Source organism: Sphaeramia orbicularis, chromosome 18, assembly GCF_902148855.1.
Source record: "Sphaeramia orbicularis chromosome 18, fSphaOr1.1, whole genome shotgun sequence".
NCBI lineage: Eukaryota > Metazoa > Chordata > Actinopteri > Kurtiformes > Apogonidae > Sphaeramia > Sphaeramia orbicularis.
In genome coordinates this window covers 1,893,999-1,916,049 of record NC_043974.1, presented here as the reverse complement: position 1 = coordinate 1,916,049, position 22,051 = coordinate 1,893,999, and the positions used below count along the sequence as shown (strand labels likewise).

The 22,051-nt window shown below is 37.7% G+C and overlaps 2 protein-coding genes across 4 annotated transcripts in view; both read right to left on the bottom strand.

Moving 5' to 3' along the window:
• LOC115438142 (putative protein TPRXL) overlaps positions 1–8,567 on the bottom strand; it is a 37,990-nt gene extending 29,423 nt beyond the window's left edge. Inside the window, exons 1-2 of one of the 3 annotated variants that reach the window (XM_030161555.1) lie at positions 8,305–8,567; positions 891–977 (exon numbers count right to left, since the gene is read on the bottom strand). In XM_030161555.1, the coding sequence (XP_030017415.1) occupies positions 891–977; positions 8,305–8,335 (118 nt within the window). In that variant the 5' untranslated portion in view covers positions 8,336–8,567. The remainder of the gene's footprint in view (positions 1–890; positions 978–8,304) is intronic. The other 2 variants (XM_030161554.1, XM_030161553.1) reach the window with 2 other exon arrangements.
• A 3,826-nt stretch (positions 8,568–12,393) lies between these two features.
• The window catches only part of LOC115438928 (protein FAM160A1-like), an 18,403-nt gene continuing 8,745 nt past the window's right edge, over positions 12,394–22,051 (bottom strand). The window contains exons 5-6 of the mRNA XM_030162818.1: positions 16,366–16,371; positions 12,394–12,581 (exon numbers count right to left, since the gene is read on the bottom strand). Of these exons, the coding sequence (XP_030018678.1) occupies positions 12,394–12,581; positions 16,366–16,371 (194 nt within the window). The remainder of the gene's footprint in view (positions 12,582–16,365; positions 16,372–22,051) is intronic.

The following is a 22,051-nucleotide window of genomic DNA, read 5'->3' as shown; positions in this document are numbered from 1 at the left end:
GGCCATTCTGCTGTTATCTGACTGTAGAGCAGGGCTGTCAAACTCCTGTCAGTTCAGTTCCACATTCAGTTAAATCTGATCTGCAGTGGACCCAACCAGTAAAAGAACAGAAGAACATACAAATAATGACAACTCCAAACTTTTCTCTGTTTTAAAGCGAAAAAAGTTCATTTACATTATGAAAAGGCTTAGATGTACAAACTCTCCTTTCAAAAGATGTGAATAACATGAACAAACTGAACAAATCAGTGTCATTTGAACACTATTCTGCCTCAGTTTATCATTTCCACATGTTCATTAGAACTGACAGATCACAGTGGATCTACAAACACACTAAACATTTAATAACAGACAGAATATTATTAAAATTGGACTGACTTCTCTTAAGACATTTCAGGTTGTTCATATTTGTTCAGGTTATTCACATTTTTTGTGAAATTCTCCTTAGTTTCAGTGTAAATCCATGAAAATATTTCCATTTCCAAACAGAAACATTGTCAGTTGTCATTATTTCTGTTCTTCTGACAGTATGTGACTGGTCCTGTCCACTGCAGACTGAACTGGTCTGAATGTGGAACTGAACTAACAGGACTGGGCACATCTGAGTGGAATTTATGCAGTTCATAAATTCATCCACAGGGCCGGACTGGACCCTTTGGGGGGCTGGATTTGGGCCCCAGGACGCATGTTTGACACCTGTGCTGTAGGTCAGATCGGTCTGTTTGTGGAACCTGAACTAAAATGAGTTCCACAGCTTTGACTGTGGAATTTTTACACTTTGTAAATTCATCCCAGGGGTCGGACTGGAACCTTTGGAGGGACGCATTTGGGCCCCGGGCCACATGTTTGAGACCCCTGGTGTAGATACAGTGTAGAAAAGTCTGAAGTACCTGTGTGTGTTTGGGAAACCTCAGGCCTGTTTTCTGGGGCAGTCGTAGCTTCATCGTCTCCTCTGGAAATGCAAACGAGTGCAAGAACTGAGGTGGAAGGAGGGAGTGATGTAGGGAACAGACAGAAGACAGACAGAGGTTAAAGGTCACCAAACTGAGAGGAGGACATACAAACAGGAAGTAGAGCTGGGTGGTATGAAGAAGGACGAACAACCATGAAACCTTCTGTTTTAGGGTCAGTAGGGCTGTGTGTCTGCAAGAACCTGGTGATACCACAAACCACAACACCAGGATGACGATACCATATATATACTGTTCTTGTATTCTTTTATGTAGGTTTTACCTATTCTTCTGTATTTTTATTTATTTATTTTTTAATTTGTAATTTTATTTTTACAGTTGTTCCATGTCTTTTAATCTATTCTTGTATGTTATTCTTTTATTTAGGTTTTATCTATTCGTCTGTTTTTTGTTTTGTTTTTTTTTTTTTTACAGTTCTGTGTCTTTTATAATCTATTCCTGTATTCCATTCTTTTATTTAGGTTTTATCTATTCGTCTGTATTTTTTTATTTTTTATTTTTTATTTTTTTTTTTACAGTTCTGTGTCTTTTAGAATCTATTCCTGTATTTCATTCTTTTATTTAGGTTTTATCTATTCGTCTGTATTTTTTTTTTTTTTTTTTTTTACAGTTCTGTGTCTTTTATAATCTATTCCTGTATTTCATTCTTTTATTTAGGTTTTATCTATTCGTCTGTATTTTTTATTTTTTTTTATTTTATTTTTTTTTACAGTTCTGTGTCTTTTATAATCTATTCCTGTATTTCATTCTTTTATTTAGGTTTTATTGATTCTTCTGTATTTTTTATTAATTTTTTTAATTTTTTAATTTATAATTTTATTTTTACAGTTGTTCCATGTCTTTTAATCTATTCTTGTATTTTTTTTTTAATTTAGGTTTTATCTATTCTTCTGTATTTTTATTTATTTATTTATTTTTTAATTTGTAATTTTATTTTTTACAGTTGTTCCATGTCTTTTAATCTATTCTTGTATGTTATTCTTTTATTTAGGTTTTATCTATTTGTCTATATTTTTATTTATTTATTTATTTTTACAGTTTTGTGTCTTTTAATCTATTCCTGTATTTTATTGTTTTTTTTTTTTTTAATATATTTTAATTTATAATTTAATTTTTACATTTGCTCTATGTCTTTTAATCTATTCCTGTATTTTTTTTATTTAGGTTTTATCTATTCTTCTGTATTTTTATTTATTTATTTATTTATTTATTTATTTATTTTTATTTAATTTATAATTTTGTTTTTACAGTTGTTCTGTGTCTTTTAATCTATTCTTGTATGCTATTCTTTTGTGTAGGTTTTATCTATTCTTCTATATTTTTATTTATTTATTTTTCAATTTGGAATTTAATTTTTACAGTTGTTCCATGTCTTTTAATCTATTCCTGTATTTTTTTAATTAGTTTTTATCTATTCTTCTGTATTTTTATTTATTTATTTTTAAATTTTTAAATTTTATTTTTACAGTTCTGTGTCTTTTAATCTATTCCTGTATTTTTTTATTTAGTTTTTATCTATTCTTCTGTATTTTTATTTATTTATTTTTTAAATTTTTAAATTTTATTTTTACAGTTCTGTGTCTTTTAATCTATTCCTGTATTTTGCTATTATTTTGGTTTTTATTCTTCTGTACAGCACTTTGGTCCACTGTGGTTGTTTTAAAGTGCTTCACAAATACACTTGGACTGGACTGGACTGGACTGGATTGGACTGGATTGGACTGGACTGGATTGGACTGGACTGGACTGGACTGGATTGGACTGGATTGGATACACATGTTTCCATCCTTTGCTGCCTCTGCTGTCCCATGTTTTTGTGTGTATTTAAATTCCTGCTCATCTCATGCACCAGATGATCCTTTTGTTCTCTGTTCTTAAAGGCTGGAGGCTTACCCCACTAACCCCGTTTGGAGGTCACAGTCTTATTTTGTACACTATGGGTAATTCCCTCAGGCCAAATGTACAGACTTGTGAAAAATGCACATAAAGGGATGAAAATGTCTGTGAAAGCAGAGGATCCGGATGATGGTTTGACGTGGAGGAGCCGTTAAACCAACACACACCGAGTGGGAATTGACCGGGAATGTGGACGTGATTGAGTTTGAACGCTGACGGTAACGAGATCAGACAAAGTGTGAGGCCTGAACCAAGCACGGCCATCTCCGTCACATCTTCCTCGTGTACATGCGGTAGAATCCCCGTTGCTGTCAGGAATCACTGACGGCTCCTTTGAAAAGCACAGTTTCCACCACACACAGATGTAGAAGCGTTTACTCTCAACGGTTTTCTCATCCTGTGACGTAGGTGTGTCATATATGTGTGAAAAAGAAAACAAAGCCTGTGTGAAACTGTCGGCAGGAAGAAGAGACATGAAACCCTTACTAATGCTTTTGGAGTGTGTTATTATTCTACACTGAACAAAAATATAAACGCACCACTTTTGTTTTTGCTCCCATTTTCCCAGATCTAAAACTTTTTCTATGTACACAAAAGGCCTATTTCTCTCAAATATTGTTCATAAATTTGTCTAAATCTGTGTTAGTGAGCACTTCTCCTTTGTCCTTTGCTGAGATAATCCATCCACCTCACAGGTGTGGCAGATCCAGATGCTGATTAGACAGCAGGATTATTGCACAGGTGTGACTTAGGCTGGCCACAATAAAAGGCCACTCTAAAATGTGCACTTTTACTGTATTGGGTGGTCCAGGGGGGTCAGAAAACCAGTCAGTATTTGGTGTGACCACCATTTTCCTCACACAGTCTTCTTCATGAATTCTCTGAAACAGCTTTGGAGATGGCTTATGGTAGAGAAATGAACATTCAATTCACAGGCAGAAGCTCTGGTGGACATTCCTGAAGTCAGCATGATCAGTGCATATTCCCTCCAAACTTGTGACATCTGTGGTATTGTGCTGTGTGATAAAACTGCACATTTTAGAGTGGCTTTTTATTGTGGCCAGCCTAAGGCACACCTGTGCAAAAATCCTGCTGTCTAATCAGCATCTGGATCTGCCACACCTGTGAGGTGGATGGATTATCTCAGCAAAGAAGAAGTGTTCACTAACACAAATTTAGACAGATTTGTGAACAATATTTGAGAGAAATAAACCTTGTGTGTACACAGAAAAAGTTTTAGGTCTTTGAGTTCAGCTCATGAAAAATGGGAGCAAAAACAAAAGTGGTGTGTTTATATTTTTGTTCAGTGTACATCAGTTCTGTCCAACTCATGTCAGTTCAGTTCCACATTCAGCCCAGTCTGATCTGCAGTGGACCCAACCAGTCAAATAAGAACAGTGATAAAAGGACAATTAAATTAGGATCAGGTTTACATCCACAAAAATCTGAAGAACATGAACAACTGGAAACGTCTTATGAAAAATAACTGCAGTTTAAACAATATTCTGCCTCAGATTCTCAGTTTATCCTTTACACATGTGCATTAGAACTGACATTAGAATTACAAATACACCAAACATTTAATAACAGGCAGAATATTGGTACAACTGCATTCACTGATCTGAAGACATTTCAGCTTTGTCACATTTTTTGTCAAATAATAGTTTTTTAATAGAAACATTTTCATGTAATATGACTTTTTTACATTAAAACAAAACTAAAATTGTCTGTTTTCATTCTTTCTAGGTTTAATATGATAGTATTTGACTGGTCTGACCTACTGGTCTGTATGTGGAATCTGAATTAAAAGGATTTGAACATCCTCCATTGTTCAGATCTTCAGTGTAATTTTTGTCTTTCACAAATTCATCCCAGGGCCAGATTGGACCCTTTGGTGGGCCGGATTTGGTCCCCAGGACGCATGTTTGACACCTGTGCTCTATACTGTATTCAGCCTTGAACCACTGTCACATTTGGAGCTGATTTATCTTGTATCAGAATTGGATTAAATATGAAAACAACATGTATTTTTAACACATCATAGGATAATGTCCAGAAACCACTGGGTCACAGTAAGGCTTTGTGTCCATCTGTCCATCTGTCCATCTGTCCTAGCCTTCCTCATCCACAGTTGTCTGTTTGATTCCTAGTTGGATCCATCTCCTGGTTCCATATATTGCTCTGGTCCATCTCTGTAAACCTGCAGATGTTGACCTCAGCTCCACTCGTCATCACCTTCACCAATATTCACCACAAATCCCATCAAAGCTCTGATGCACTTGGATCCACTTCTATTTCATTCATTCATATAGTAGTGTAAACAGTGCCTGTAATCCGTCTGCAGCTCCATAGAATGACCAAACATGACCTTTGACCTGAACTCATTTGAATATCATGGCGGAAAATCCAGTCCAATCATTAGGTTGGACTTTTCAAATCTAACAGAACATTCTGGTCCACCTTGGAGATTCTATTAGTGCAGGGCTGTCAAACCCATGTTAGTTCAGTTCCACATTCAGCCCAAAATGAACTCAAGTGGGCCGGACCAGTGAAATAAATACAGTAAAAAAAAAGTAAAATTACATTATGATAATGTTTGCATCTACAATGTTTCCTTAAAAATCTGAAAAACATGAACAACCTGAAATGTCTGAAGAAAAACAAGTGCAATTTGAACAATATTCTGCCTCAGTTTATCAGTTTATCCTTTACACATGTACATTACAACTTACATTACAACTACAAATACACAAAACATTTAATAACAGGCAGAATATGGGTAAAATTACATGTACTTCTCTTAAGACATTTCAGGTTATTCACATTTTTTGTACGACAGTTTGTTAATATAAACATTTTCATGTAATTTTACTTTTTTTTTTTACACTAAAACAAAGATAAAATCTGTAGTTTTCATTATTTATCGGTTATTATGATCATATTTTACTGGTCTGACCCAACTGAGATTAATTGTTCTGTATGTGGAACCAGAATTAAAATGATTTTTATACCATTGATTGTTAATATCTTCAGTGTGATTCATCCTGCGGGCCGGATTAGACCCTTTGGTGGACGGATTTGGCCCCCGGGCCGCATGTTTGACACCTGTGTATTAGTGTAAATCTGTTCAACACACTATATTTATCCATCAAATGTATCAGCTGTAGAATCTACGAGGAGGGACACATGTTCAGTTTGAAGGACAACTGAGAAGGTTGAACCCTGATCCATTCGGTGCAGAAGTGAATGCACCATCCAACTGATCACCTAAACAGGTCTGAGTTACTCAGGTTTGTTCTTATGATCTGAAGTAGGGCTGGAAGAAAATTTCGATTCTGCAATATATCATGATATTTCATTTCACAATACTGTATCGATATTAAAAAGTACTGTATGTATTTTTTGGAGCTGTCCCAAATTCTCTCCCTTTTGGGAAAAACTCAGGAATAGTACTGACAAAGTCATGAAAATAAAAAGGCCTTTAAATTTGGAGAACATGTTCTCAGGTAAAGGACCAGGTCGTATCAAAGGATTTAGTCAAACATATGTGTGGAATATCAGGTTGATTATCGGTAAAACAGTGATCAGTAGGAAATGGATGACAGACTAAACCCCCTCAGAGGACGAATGGAAGGAGCTGGTTCAAGAAACGACTGAAATGGAAGAACTGACCTTTCCACTAAGACTGGACCAGGACTAATGCAAGGAAGACTGCAGACCGTGGACAGACTATGAACACTGAAAAAGAACAGACTGGACGCCCATTGTTCTACTGCTACTCAAGGGTTCTCTTTGTTTGTTTTTTGTCTTGTTTTATATATTTAAAAAAAAAAAAAAAAAAGATTGGAAAGGAAATAAGTGGAAACCAAACTAAGAAACAAAACTATCAATGTATAAAATATGCAAATTTTGCATTGTAAACCAAATAAAAACTTGAATTTAAAAAAAAAAAAAAAAAAGTACTGTATCGATATTTTTTAGGTATTTATTCAAATGCAGATATTGTGGAGATTCATTTTGGTTTTTTGTTTTTCTTTTTTGTTTCTATTTTATTTACTATTATTTCACACTCTTTTATTCAATTCAATTTTATTTGTATAGCCCAATATCACAACAAGGTTATCTCAAAGGGCTTTACAGAGTCTCTTTTATTCAATAATGTTGGTTCCTTTGTTGGGATTGAACTCCAATCCTGTTCTGATGTTAGTTGTGAACAAACAGAATCTGAACATTAGAACAGGATCTGAAACTGGAATGTCTGGAAAACAGAATTTCAGTTTGAACACAGTTGGAACATTTTCTTTTTAATGTGATATAACATTAGATCCTGTTGGGATCCAATAAAAATGTGTTTAGTATTTGTGCAGATTTCTGCTGTAATTCAATTCTTCTTGGAAATAATCATTTAAAATAAAGAAACAAACAAAAATACCTTTTTACCAGTGCCATGGTATATCGAATTGTGATCCTAGTATTGTGATTTGTATCGTATCACCAGATTCTTGCTGGAACACAGCCCTAAAAATAATAGCTAAATACTTTCCAGTGGCATTATTTCACTTAAATTATTAGTTTAAATTAGGGAAAATGATTCTGCAGAAGACACCAAAGTCAATTTCAGTCATTAAAATGTAAATTGGTCAATTTTTCTTCTTAATTCCATCATAATTTAGACTGAATGTGTGTTATTTTTCAGTCAGATCGTACTTTTGTGCTCTTCAGTGCTTCCGGATTCCACAAAGACCCCCTTAACCCTCAAAGGCCTAAACAGCCACCAGCAAGAAAACCAAAAAACATCTACTGATATAAAATATATATAAAAAAACAAATAAAAATATGTAAAAATATTCATAAAACCAAACTTTTGAACCACTGAAAAACCAAATGTTTGAACCACTGAGCCGATCAACACTTAAAAACATGTCAATAATTCAAGTGCAGTACAGTTTACATACAATCTACAATATCTGCGCTGAAAAAATGTAGTTTTCATATAATAACCTTTGAATATACACTGATATTTGACCAACACATTACCTTCTAAAAATATATCTGACTTTCACTGAAAAATGCAAAATGCAGAGGATAATATTGTAATAAATGTACAGAAACGTTCATTTGGACGTTTCCACATTTGGACGTTGTCTTGAAGGGTTCAAGTCTCATCAGGATACTGAACGTAGATTTGATCAGAAATCAGTGTTAAACTGGGCACAACACTTGTGATCTGACATAATAAGGAGTGAAAATGCCATGTGGCCTTCGCAGCCAACTTCCAAAACCTTCTGAAATCAGCTGTTTCCAGTGCACAGCTGAGCATCACATTTAAGTCTATTCTGCTGATTTTTCTGCTCCCCTTAAGGATCTTTTAAGTTCTATTAAAGTTAAGTAAAAGCTCATTTGAAAGTGGAAATTGGAAATGAATATGTGAACTCACCGAGGAAGACAAGGTAACTGCGCAACTTCATGATGACGGTGGATTTCTCTCTCTCTCTCTCTCTCTCTCTCCTCCTCTAGCTCTATCGGTTTAGCCTTTAAAAATAGCAGGTTCTCATCAGTGGAGTTGTTGTGCGTACTTTTATTTTTTATTTTTGGTTCTTTTTTCTGCCTCTCTCTTCCTCTATCGCTACTCTCACTTCTTCTGGTCTGAGCTCTTTGTTTTGCGCGCTCTCTTCCTCTCTTCCTCTCTCTCTCTCTTTATTCTCTGTCAGTATCTCTTCACCTCCACCACAAACTCTCTCTCTTCCTCTGCAGCCTCCAGTCGTTTTCTTCGTTGACTCCTTTGTCAACTGGCTCTAACCTTTAGGGTGAGGCTGCTGTTGAAGCCTTCATGTGCATTAGACAGATATGTAAGCATATTAGTCTGTAGTTGTGCAAAAAATGAACTTTTGTAACTCTTGAATGAGTTCAGTCCTACAGAAAATGTAGTGTGCATTTCATCTGTCAGAGTAGGAGTGAAAATGTTCTGACAACAAGAATTACAAACACAAAATGCAACTTTATGAGTGCGCAAACTCAAAACAAGTGACAGATCTGACTATGCGACAGGAGAATTCCACTTGAATGAACAGATGCAGACCCAGAACTACTTCTGTGTCTGCCCAAAGTCATCTGTCTCTGCTCAGCCTTTCTTAAGGGATTCATCACCATTTATTATAACATTATCCTCTATATTTGGCATTTTTCACTGTAAATCATGCATTTTGCTATATTTAATTTCCTATATTTAAAGGAGCAGCAGACCTTCGTCCCCAGTGTTTCCTCAGATCTGTCCATCCTCAGTCAGATCCTCTGTTTCATTCGTCTGTCTGTCATTCCTCAGCTGAATCTCTTCCTCATGCTGAACACTTTCTTCGTTCCATCCACCACAAACAGACCATGGGTTTACAAACAGAGGCAGGAGGAACTGGGCGTCTGAGGAATTTTGTGGCAATGTGCATTGTGGGAAACAGAGGTTTGTGCCACCGCCTGGCAGCGGCAGCAGCAGCACAACCATGTGGTATTATGTGGATGAAACAAAGATGACGTGGAATCGGCTGAAGGGAAGTGAAGTTCCAGCCGTTTCTGCTTTGTGTTCGTTGCAGCTGCCGCTACCAGGCAGAGCTCCGCCTCCCTCCAGCCGTTTCCACATTTAAGCCGTTTCCACGTCATGTTTGTGTATGTTTATGTTTATGTTTATGTTTATGTCCCCGCAGCTGGGAAACAGATGACAGACAGTGAGCTGCTGTATGAGCGCTTAGGTGACAACCAATCACTGATGCATTAGGGCGGGCTGTAGGCTGCCCCTCCAATCACAAAGCAGACCCAGTCGTAGTGTAGTCTGTTCCGGTTTTCTATTGGTTAAAGGTTTTTTCTTAACTTTTGACTGAGTGGGCAAACCCACCCCTGCCCATGCTTACCGCCGGCCTCGGTCCAGACATGGAGCCCATTACCTTAAATGTTCAGTTGTTGGTTGAACGGGACAGAGCGGCACAGCTGACAGCCTGGAGGGGGCGGGGCCTGAAGTGTCTCCAGTGCATTTAAAGGGCCAGCGCTCCAAACCACCTTTGTGGTGTCATTAGTCAGAAATAGTGTCGCCACCTTCTTCTCTTCCCTTCTTCTACCCCCCCACCCCCACCCTCCATGTCAGGTCCGGCATTGAAATGTGGTTCAACTAAACTCATAATAAACACAGTAGAATATCAAAGGGCACTTCATATACTTTATGAAGTTACCCTTGGCAAAGCAAATGTGTTCAGCACCAAAAGGAACCAGACTACCATTCTGCTGTTAGGACGCTGGACAAGACAAGTAGGAAAAAAAAAAAACAGTAGTGTGAGATACTCCCAGGTAAAATGTCCAAATAAAAGAGGATACACAAGCAAAGGTGTCAGAAAAATGGGCAATGATGACTGGGAGTACAGTTGGTGTGGGCTGCTGCCTTATTGGTACAGACAGCTGCCTGTCAGCCAGCTGAGCCCATAAAGAAAGAAAAAAAAAAGAAAAAAAAGAAATAGTGTTGCAGATGGACCTGTGGAGTTGAATGAAGGAACAATTCAGAGCCAAGCAGAGCATTTACAGTTTATGGAGAACACAGGGAAATGTGGGAAAAGGAAGAATTCCAGTTAAAAAAGCAAAAAAATCACTGCTTTGGAACCAGATACATTACTGTACAAGATGGCCAATGAAGTCAGAGAAGGAACTGAGGTCAAATCCGAACACTAGTCCATTGTTGGGACCACAGACGGAACCTGAACTCATGGTCCTTCTGTGGAATCCATGGATCCTCTGCTCCACTAATAAGGCCTGTGAACTGTTGACATTTTTGACAGTAGAGTCACCTTGGTGAATTGGTATTCGTAAAGTTGTATTTTGTGTTTGTAAATTCTTGTTGTCACAGTTAAATAATTCATATTCTAACTGTTAAAATACACACAGTACATTTTATGTTTGACTGAAGTCATACAAGAGCTTCTGAATATATACAGGCTGTGATTTGTAGGGAGGGTGGGAGGGATCAACCCCCCCTCTGGTTTTTAATCCCTTCTTCTGCTCAGTGAATTTCATCCTGCAGCAGGTTGTCAGTTTTCTTCCACCTACAGTATATCCTACATTACTGGCATTAACGTTCACCTGAACTGAACTGTCTCAGTCTCAGAGCTGGGACTGTTGTCTCTTTGAAGGGAGTCGTTCAATCAGGAGTCGTTCAACAGACTGACTCTTTTATGTTTTTTCCATTCTTTTGAAACCCCAGTGTTTGAATGACTAAAAAGGCTCCATGTGATGATTGACATTCCATTTTAAAGGTGTTTAATTGGCGCAGCAGTAAATATTATCTTACTATAAAACAGAATGGTTAGTTCAAATGTGTGGGTTAAATCCATGACATGAGAGGTGACATTAAGGAGGACATAAAGGAGTCTGGGTCTGCTCCAGGTTTCTGCTGTTAAAGGGAAGTTTTTCCTCGCCATTGTCACCAATCACAAGTGTTTGCTCCTGAAGGATTCTGTTGGGTCTCTGTAAACTAATTTGATTCTGATTTGAATTGATAAAGCACTTTGTGACTCTGTCTGTGAAAAGTGCTCTATAAATAAAATTTACTTTACTTTACTCTACTATTAGACAAATGATGGAACTGGAGCAAAAACATCCCAGTACATTCTGTGGACTAGTCTGTAGAAGAAAAATGAAGAAGAAAATAAAACATTTTCTAATGAAAGAACATTTGATTCTCCTCAAAACAAGAACAATAAATGTGTGGAAACATACGGAAAAAACTGCACAAAACACAACAGTGATGAATCAGTGCAGTTACTGAAATACCTGAACTGGAGTCACATTCTCAGAACTAGAACAGTCTGTGTGGAAACAGACAGAAAAAATGCACAAAAAACAAAAGCCAGTTATCATTGCAATTGCTGAAATACTTTAACAACTGTAGTGCATTTTCCCTCAGAACAAGAACAATAAATGTGGGTAAACATATGGAAAAAATTGCACAAAACACAACAGTAATTAATAACTGTTATTAATAAAAAAAAACAAAAACCAAAAAAAAAAAAAAGAACGGCTCTTTACAAAGACTCGGTTCCCATTCTTCATTTCAAAGAGCCGTTCAAAAGATTCGATTCGTTTGTGAACGTCACATCACTAGAACTGGCAAACGTCCTCATACACTAGGGCACCTGAAGGGGGGGGGGTAAACGTGACAAATTCACAGGGCCCAGCATTTGTGGGGGGGCCATAGAGCAGTGGAGGGGGTATAAAGTATTATCCCATAGTATTGTGTTGTGTACTGTTTCTCTTTCAGCTCATTTGTCTTTCTCTTTTGCACAACTACAGACTAATATGCACACATTTCCATCTTCTGCACATGAATATTTGGACTGCAGCCTCAGCCCATGGTATTGTGTCACGTATTGTTTCTCTTTCAGCTCAGTCGACTTGTCCTTGTGTTCACAAAAGGACCAAAAGTGTGCGTGTACGACCCACCACACTGTGTTTCTTGGACCTTACAGTTGTTGGGACATGGATCCAGATTTGGTTTTCAGTTCCACTTTGGTGTGAGGAACTTGACCTGTCTGCACATGTGTTTGAGAACAGCTGCTAATACCCTGTGGCCTGGATGACGAGCTGAAATCCAGACATGCAGACAGTTTTCTAGCAGCAGAATGATGCCAATGACTTCTGATGTCAGTGGTTGGTTTGGATGATTTAATGTAGGAATGAACTGAACTACATCCACCTAAAAACAAATCTGCCATTAAGGAATAAGAAAGAACAAAAGTCACATAACGTATGATCACCTCCAACAATCAAATCTAGAGCCCGACCGATATGGGATTTTTGGGGCCCATGCCGATGCCGATACTGGGGGCTAAAAAAAGCCAATATCCAATATATCGGCCGATATCTGATATTGGCCGATAACCGATATATTGGCCGATATATGAAATAAGAACACTGATCTACACAGGATATAATAGTCTTATATTAGATAATTGTGGACAGGTGGATAAACAGTTGCATAAATCTGTGTTTATCTCACAAATATAATTGACACAACTTTCAAATGAAAACTATGCAATCCCAAAAATAATTAGAGCAAAAACTATGACTGAGCACACACTTCTGTTTCCACTCACACATGTGGATGTGTCTGCCTCACAGCACTACAACTGCCCATGTGGACTAAGGACTAAACTGAGCATGTGCAGAGGGAATTAGGTCAGTCCTAAGTTGTTCCTGATTGGAGCAACTGCAAGAGTTACAACTGACCCGTGTTACAATTGTCCCCAGTCTCCCCTACACTATTAACGCCCAGGCCTGTCTGCAGAATGAAACTGTGAGGGAGACAGGAAGTGCACGGACATGTGTGTGTGTGTGGGGGGGTGGATAGTTCATAAGACGAGAGGGGGGTCCGTGATTTGCGGGGGGCAGGGGGTGTGTGGGGGGGTTAGGTGATTGTGTGTGGGGGGGTGATAGCGTCATAGTCCGAGCAGGAGTGAAAGTGAAACTAACTCGCTTTAAAGTTCCTCTTATTCTCCGGGCAGCACACACACCTACACACACACACACACACACCACACACACACCTATACACACACACACACACACACACACACCACACACACACACACACCTATACACACACACACACACCTATACACACACACACACACACCACACACCTACACACACACACACACACACGCCACACACACACACACACACACCTATACACACACACACACACACCACACACCTACACACACACACACACCTACACACACACCTATACACACACACACACACACACCTATACACACACACACACCACACACACACCTACACACACACACACACACACACATACACCTATACACACACACACACACACCACACACACACACCTACACACACACACACACACACACACACACACACACACACCTACACACACACACACACACACACACACACACACACAGGAGCAGTGAGTGACAGAATCTCCGTGCAGCAAAAAAAGTGAATATATCAGCTACATATTGGCTGATGTTGATTAATTGGTGATCAAATCATAAATAATTCAGGTATTACGTTTACAAGAGGATGTATTAAAGTTGTTTTCACACCAGTGATTATAAGAACACAATGGATGGATGGATGGATGGATGGATGGATGGATGGATGGATGGCATACGATGCACAGACAGTTCTTTAAACCTACTTCATACTTCTTGTAGGTGTTTTAAAAGTGCACTGTTAGAAATGTGGGGGTTTAGGAAGAACTAACAAAGAACTTAATTGTTATTTTTATAGTTATGTTTTCATTAGTGTAAATTAGTTTTCATTCGTGTCATGTAAAAATAGATTTTTTTTGGGGGGGGGGGGGGTGTTACTTTAGGATGAGTGGTTTCTGTGTGCAGAGGAAGCTGGACTCCATGTTTGTGCAGACCCTGCTGACCTGCTGGTCCTAATGCACATGGATATTTACCTCACATCTACATGCACAGTTCAAAAAACTCCACTTTGTGTGTGTGTGTGTGTGTGTGTGTGTCCTCTTATACACACTGTTGTCCATAAAGTTGGAGTAAAATAGTTGTACGTCTTCTCCTGAAATGATACTGACTGTGACTTATTCTTGAAGTAGTGTAACTAGAGCTGAGTATGTAATCCTTATACCTGGTCAAAGATGATCACTGATGTGTATGAAGAGAAAGAAAAAGAGGAATGTGCCCGAAAACTGAATTATTCCAAACTAGTGTGTTGACCCGTGGGGAACCATGGGTTCTAGACCACAGGTGTCAAACCTGTGGTCCAGGGTCCAAATCCGACCCACCAAAGGGTCCAGTCTGACCCACAGGATGACTTTACAAAGTGCAGAAGATATGAACAGTCAAGGGCGTCAAACTGTAAAATAACAGCAGAAGAACCGAGAAAGAATGACTGAAAATGTTCTTCTGGGTTTCATGTAAAAAATAATCTGACATCATGTCTATAAATAATGACAACACCAATTTATTCTTTTTGATTTACTGCAAAGAACATTAAATTCTGATCTCCTTCAATAATAAAACATCAATAACCTGAACAAATATGAACAACCTGGGATGTCAACAGAAAAATCCGTGTAATTGTACCAGTCTTCTGTCTGTTTAGTGTCCTGGTAGATCTGATCTGTAATGCACATGGATTAATCTGAAGTTGAGGCAGAATATTGATCAGATTTTTCTGCTTATTATTTCTTCTTATTTTTCTTCAGAAATTTCAGTTTTTTTCAGGTTATTCACATCTGTTTTGTCTGTATAGTTTGTTTAATGTAAATGATTTCATAATTTAATGTTATTTTTTGCATATGAAAAATTGTCAGTTGTCATTATTTCTAGGTTCTTCTGTTCTTATTTGACTGGTTGGGTCCACTGCAGATCAAACTGAGTTGCATGTGGAACCTGAAAGAACAGGAGTTGGACACCCATGGTCTAGATCCTGGACTTGGTCACTGTAAATACTGAGGGTGGGATGTGAACAGGGAGGGGGGTTTTCAAATCCACATCCCAACCCTGAGGGCCAACCTCCTGGTCCTCCAGTCCAGATGTTTGTTGTGTATTCACTGGAGATGGAACATATGAACATTTCAGATCACAGTTATTGTGACCAAAATGATCACAGTCATTATTATTATTATCATGGTAGTGTTGAAATTGGGCTCAAAATGTTCAAAAAGTATTTAAATACACACTGAAATAATTTAATAAAGTTGTATTTTGAAAAAAACACAGCAACAACAAAAACAAATATAATACCAGTCCCACTGTCCCCTCTGTGTCAGAAACATTCACATATTAACCCTCAGTGGTCTGAGCCTATTTTGTCTGTTTTTCAGTCCTTTTGGTTTTGCCTTTATATACTATAGAAACAAATGTTTACTATACCCATGTTTGGATCTGTTTTTTCAGCACAACTTCATCTAGATCATCTGTCTGTTATTTTTTCACTTTAACCTACTATAAAAACACAAAAGGACAGAAAACACAAAAATATATAAAATCTGATTTGAAGAATGTATATAGTTTATTGCATAAATAACACACAGATGTTTAACGAACCTTTTCACAGACTTTCAAAGTGAATATTGGTTCCAAATATTAGGTATAGAGAATTACAATTGTAATAGATTAAAACTCTACTCAAATATTTGACATAAAAGCAGATCTTTCCATAGGTGTTTTCTAAGGTAGTCAAACACAGTTATCCTACTATAATGGGCGTTCTGTGTCCGGTGCGTCTTTGTCAGACGCGTGTCCCAATGTTGCAGCACTGGAGGGCGTATGGGTGCAATGCCGCTGTTGCACCATGGGAGGGCGCTATCGTACAATAGCACCATGGGTACAATGCCGCTAGTCATGATAATTAGAATTTAAATAGTAATACTAACCGTCTGCACATTTTTTTTTGGATTGTTTCATATTTTTATTGATGTGTGTACAAGAAAATGAAAGGTCCATGCCAATACCACGGCACACTGACGTCAACACTAACCAGGTTTGTAAACACCATTACTATCAGATTTGCATTTTTTTAAAGGAACACATAACAATGAAACCTGACAAACAAGACAATGAAAAGAATACTAAGACATAATCTGAATAAAATAATTAATCTGTCTGCAATTTACCACGGTTTATCATTATACCAGTAATCGTTACATCCCTAAACACACTGTTGGCTGTAATTCTTTATTGTAAAAGGGAAGTGGACTCTGTGTGTGTGTGTGTGTGTGTGTCTCAGGCATCACACAAAATCCCTACATATCTGACTGCTGCAGTTTGTCATATTTATGTAGTTTTAGTCAAAGAACAGTCTAGTAAAAACGATAAGTTAATAGGACCAAAATTTTGGGAGATATTAGTCATTTTGGAATACAATAGCCTCCCAGTCACGTTGCTGTGCCCACTATCATGTGAACATATTGGTGGTACAGCATGTGTGAATACAAGGGATGTAATGATTACCAGTATACCGATAAATAGGGATTGGAATCATTAAGAATTTATCGATTCAATTCTCAATTCTCCATCCGATTTTTCAAATCAGATTTTATATATTTTTTTTTTGTGTTTTCTGTCCTTTTGTGTTTTTATAGTAGGTTAAAGTGAAAAAATAACAGACAGATGATACAGATGAAGTTGTGCTGAAAAAACAGATCCCAAACATGGGTATAATAAACATTTGTTTCTATAGTATATAAAGGCCAAACCAAAAGGACTGAAAAACAGACAGAATAGACTCAGACCACTAAGGGTTAATATTGGAATGGTTCTGACACAGAAGGGACATTGTGCCAGTTATTTTATTTTATTTTATTTTATTTTATTTATTTATTTATTTATTTATTTATTTATTTATTTATTTATTTTATTTTTTTCAAAATACAACTTGGTTAAATTCTTTCAGTGTGTGTATCAGTATTTTTTGAACATTTTTAGCACAATTTCAACAATACTGTGATAATAATGATAACTGTGATCATTTTGGTCACAATAACTGTGATATGAAATTTTCATATGGTTCCATCTCTAATTGCAATCATCTATCTATCTATCTATCTATCTATCTATCTATCTATCTATCTATCTATCTATCTATCTATCTATCTATCTATCTATCTATCTATCTATCTATCTATCTATCTATCTATCTATCTATCTATCTATCTATCTATCTATCTCTGTGAAAAAGAAGCTAAACTAACTCATCGTTCTGTAAAATGCTCAGTGTCCATAAGCTTCCATCTTTAATTCACATTTGTATGTTTGATGTTCACAGGTTAATATTTGAATGTTTCTGCAACAGAAAGTACATTGTGCCTATTATTTTGGGGGTTTTTTTGTTTTATTTTTTTCAAAATACAACTTTATTAAATTCTTTCAGTGTGTGTATCAGTACTTTTTGAACATTTTGAGCACAATTTCAACAATACTGTGATAATAATAATAAGTGTGATCATTTTGGTCACAATAACCATGATTTGAACTCTTCATATGGTTCCATCCCTAAGTGTGTTTTTCTGTTCTTACTCTGTGTACTGAAGCTCAACTCCAGGTGTATGAACCAGTGTAAGACCTGCAGTTTGTCCTTAACTTTCAGATTCTTCTCCTCTTTTGTCTCCTTCTGTCTCTGCTCACCCACTGTTGTCGTGTTTCCTTCCTTGCTGAACCTCTTCCTGCCCCCCCCCCCACACACACACACACACACACACACACACTGTTTCTCAACATGGCGACCCTTGCAGTCTTCTTTTCATCGAACCCTCCTCTGTCAGTAGTTGAGTCATCGACCGCAGACACACAGGATGCCACATGCACTTCAGTGTTCAGTGTTACCTCGGTGCACATCCGGGTGACTTTTCTGTTTCCCTGCTCACTTTGCCCTGCATTCGCTGCTGTGTGCTACACCTTCTCACTTATGCTTCAGTAGATTTGCTGGTTCTTTCTTTGTTTGTTAGTGAACTCCTTGCAGCTGGAAATGTCCCCCTTATCTACAGCATCAGCTGTTAACACTGAGCTTTGGGGTCAGCAGTGGTGGAGAAAAACATCATTCACATGATTTCCAGGTTATGGACAAGTTCTCCTTTGAATATGTGTTCAGTATGAACCATTTTAATATATATGTCAACACTTAATGTAAGTATATTCTCAAAATGCAATAAGAGAAACTGCAGTATTCTATGACATACGCTGAAATAAAAAACCCTTTGTCCCTGAGCACAAATCGGATGTTTTATTTCTTTTGATTAACTTTGTTTTTTTTTTAAAGCATTTGACTTTGAATAGTCTTTATTGTCATTGTAACATGAAACATGTACAATGAAAATTTTAAAAAGTGTCAGTCAACACAAAACAACACAGACACAAACACCACAATAATAAAGAATGACAAACAACCACAGCCATGCAATGACACAATGAATGACTGTGTTTGATTCTGTCATTATTTATTATTGTGGTGTTTGTGTCTGTGTTGTTTTTATTATGCACTTATTGACTGACACTTTTTTAAATTTCGTTGTACATGTTTCATGTTACAATGACAATAAAGACTATTCAAATTCAAATGCCTTAAAAAAACAAAGTTAATCAAAAGAATTAAAACATCAGATTCGTGTTCAGGGACAAGGGTTCTTTATGAACTGAAAAGATGAAAAATACAAAACTGTGGTTCAGTCGCTCCTTTTAAATGTAAGAAACACTTGACATGTTTTTTTTTTTCATCAGTTTCCTTTGAACAGCGACCGCTTCCTTTCATTTTGCTCTTATCATCAGATTCATTTCTGATAATTAATTTCTTTTAATCAGTGTTATCAAACAGACACTTTGCAAACTGACTTTAAACATACTGACTGGTACTAAGCTTTCAGTCCACAACCAGTGGTTCCCCTGGAAATGTTTGTCGCAGTGGTGCCATGTCGGCCACCCAGCACCTGTAGGCCAGTCCAGGGCTGTGCTCCTGTCACAGAGTTTAGGTATGTAGTGTAGGATTCCACTTGCCATTGCTGACTTTTGTTGTGTTAATTCCAATTTTATTTTGGGGACATGAACCCCACACCCCTGCAAACTGGGGTCGTGCACCCCAGGAGACAGCAGCAGTTTAGTCGTTCTCTCCTGGTGAGTGCACATATATGGGTCCTGTCTTCATTTTACACTTTTTTATTTTCTTTATGTCATATTTGAATAGGTGTTGTGTGCCGTTGTGTTGGTGTCATGATTGGCTTTCTGTTGAGTATGTTTTTTTTTTAATTGCAGTGTTCTTTGTGTATGTTCGTGGAGTTAGCAAACTGTGATTTTTATTTTTTTTATTTTTAGTCTCAAGACGGACTGCAGGGTTTTCATTTAACGTTTGGCTTTTTTTGTATGTGTGCCAGAATAAACTGGAGAACAAGAAAAAAAAGGGTTGTGTGAAAAAAAACTCTTTGGCAACGCATCTGTACAGCCGCTACACTCCCCCTGAGGAGCATTTAGCAAAAGAACCTCTGAAGCGCCTCAGACCCAGGAAATGTCAGCAAAGTACCAGCTTTTTTTGTTTTTTATTCAACCAGTGCCTATATTGGAAACATCATGATGCAACAGTTTTTCAGATGCACTTTTTAAAATTTTTATGGAATGTCCTTTGTGGTGGACAGTTTTCTTTTTCTTTTTTTTTGTTTAACCCATAAAGACCCAAACATCCACCATCTACCAAAATCATCAACTGATATAAACTGTTTAATCCCTGTTGATTCAAAATCCATGTAAATAATTGGTGTATAATACAGTTTGTCGTCTTTTCATGGTCATCAGATATGACCCATTTGGACGTTCAGAGGCTCCGTAGTTACCATGGAAACACCGTCATCTTCTAAAACATTGATTCACCAGTAAAACCCATGGAGTTGGATTGATGACAGTAGATGGAGACGCTTGGTTTATGTTCAGTTAATGATAGATTTTGCTGAAAAAGTCACTTTTTCTTCAGTTTTGTCTATTTTGATATAATAACCCTCAACTTTACTCTGAGCTTTTATGAACATCTACATGTATGGTAAATTAAATATAGGAAAATATCTGATTTCACTGAAAAAAAAAACAAAATACAGAAGATAATATTATAATAAATGGTAATAAATCACTTAAGGATGGGTAAATATGGAGAAAAATTCATTTGGGAACTGCCACAAATGTCACACTGGGTTCTTATGGGATAAAGTTGTGAAACTCTTGTCCACAAATGTGGACAGAAAACCCACAGCTGGGTCTGAGGAGGTTAAATTGTGACTTCTGGTGAATTTTATGGAAAGAAACTGGCAAATTGCAACTTACCAATCACCAGATTCAAGTTATGTTGAACTAGTTACCTCGTCCAAGTCCCATCAGAAGCAGTTTCCTCTGAAGAAAAGTTGACAGAAGTTCTGTAGCTGTTTTCAGAGCCTCCAGCCTGGTGTCGGAGCCGGTTCCACTGGGAACCCAAGTACTGCCCATGAACAGTCCACGTTCATCGCTACTGTTTTGCCCCTTGACACTTACTGTAGGTCACAGGTGTCAAACATGCGTCCCAGGGGCCAAATCCACTCCACCACAGGGTCCAGTCCGGCCCCTGGGATGAATTTGTGAAATGCAGAAATGACACCGAAGAAATGAACAGTCAGTGGTGTCAGACATTTTAACTCAGGTTCCACACACAGACCAGTATCATCTCCAGTGGCTCAGACCAGTCAAATGCTCTTATAATAACCTATAAAGAATGACAAAGCTCCTCTGTGCTTTAGTGTAAAAGAGTAAAATTATATGAAAATGTTTACATGAACAAACTGTCCTTTTACACAAAATATGAACGACCTGAAATGTCTAAAGAGAAGCATATGGAACTGTACCAGTGTTCTGCCTGGTACTAAATGTTTGGTGTATTTGTAGATCCACTGGGATCTGCAGGTTATGATGCACATGTATAAATGATAAACTAAAGTGGAATATTGTTCAAATTACACTTATTTTTCTTCAGAATTTCCAGGTTCATATTTGTTTGTGTTATGTTCAAGTACAGTTCGTAGATGTGAACATTTTCATTACAGAATTTGACTTTTTTCACTCAAAAACACAGAGAAAACTTTGGAGTCAACATTATTTCTCAGTTCTGATCCTATTACTTATATTATTTTATTGGTCCGGCCCACTGCAGATCAGATCAGTCTGAATGTGGAACTGAACGAACAGGAGTTTGACAGACCTGCTGTAGATGTAGTAGGACTGATGCATGATGGGATAGGCTGTAGGAGACAAACCACATGTCTGCAAGTGAATGTGTGAGCGGCAAATAAAGAAGACACAGACCCGTCAAAGATGGGTTTATTGAATCCAACACAGGACACGACAGCTCAGGTTCTGGGCCAAAGGCTTGGACCTTCAGTGGGAACATGTTAGTGGGTTTGGGATTAGGTGCAGGAACATGTGCAGACAGTTCTGTGGGGGTGAGAACACAGCTCCAGTCTGGACCTGGTTCTCCAGTCTGGACCTGGTCCTACAGTCTGGACCTGGTTCTCCAGTCTGGACCTGGTCCTACAGTCTGGACCTGGTTCTCCAGTCTGGACCTGGTTCTCCAGTCTGGACCTGGTCCTACAGTCTGGACCTGGTTCTCCAGTCTGGACCTGGTTCTTCAGTGGTTTTGTTCTG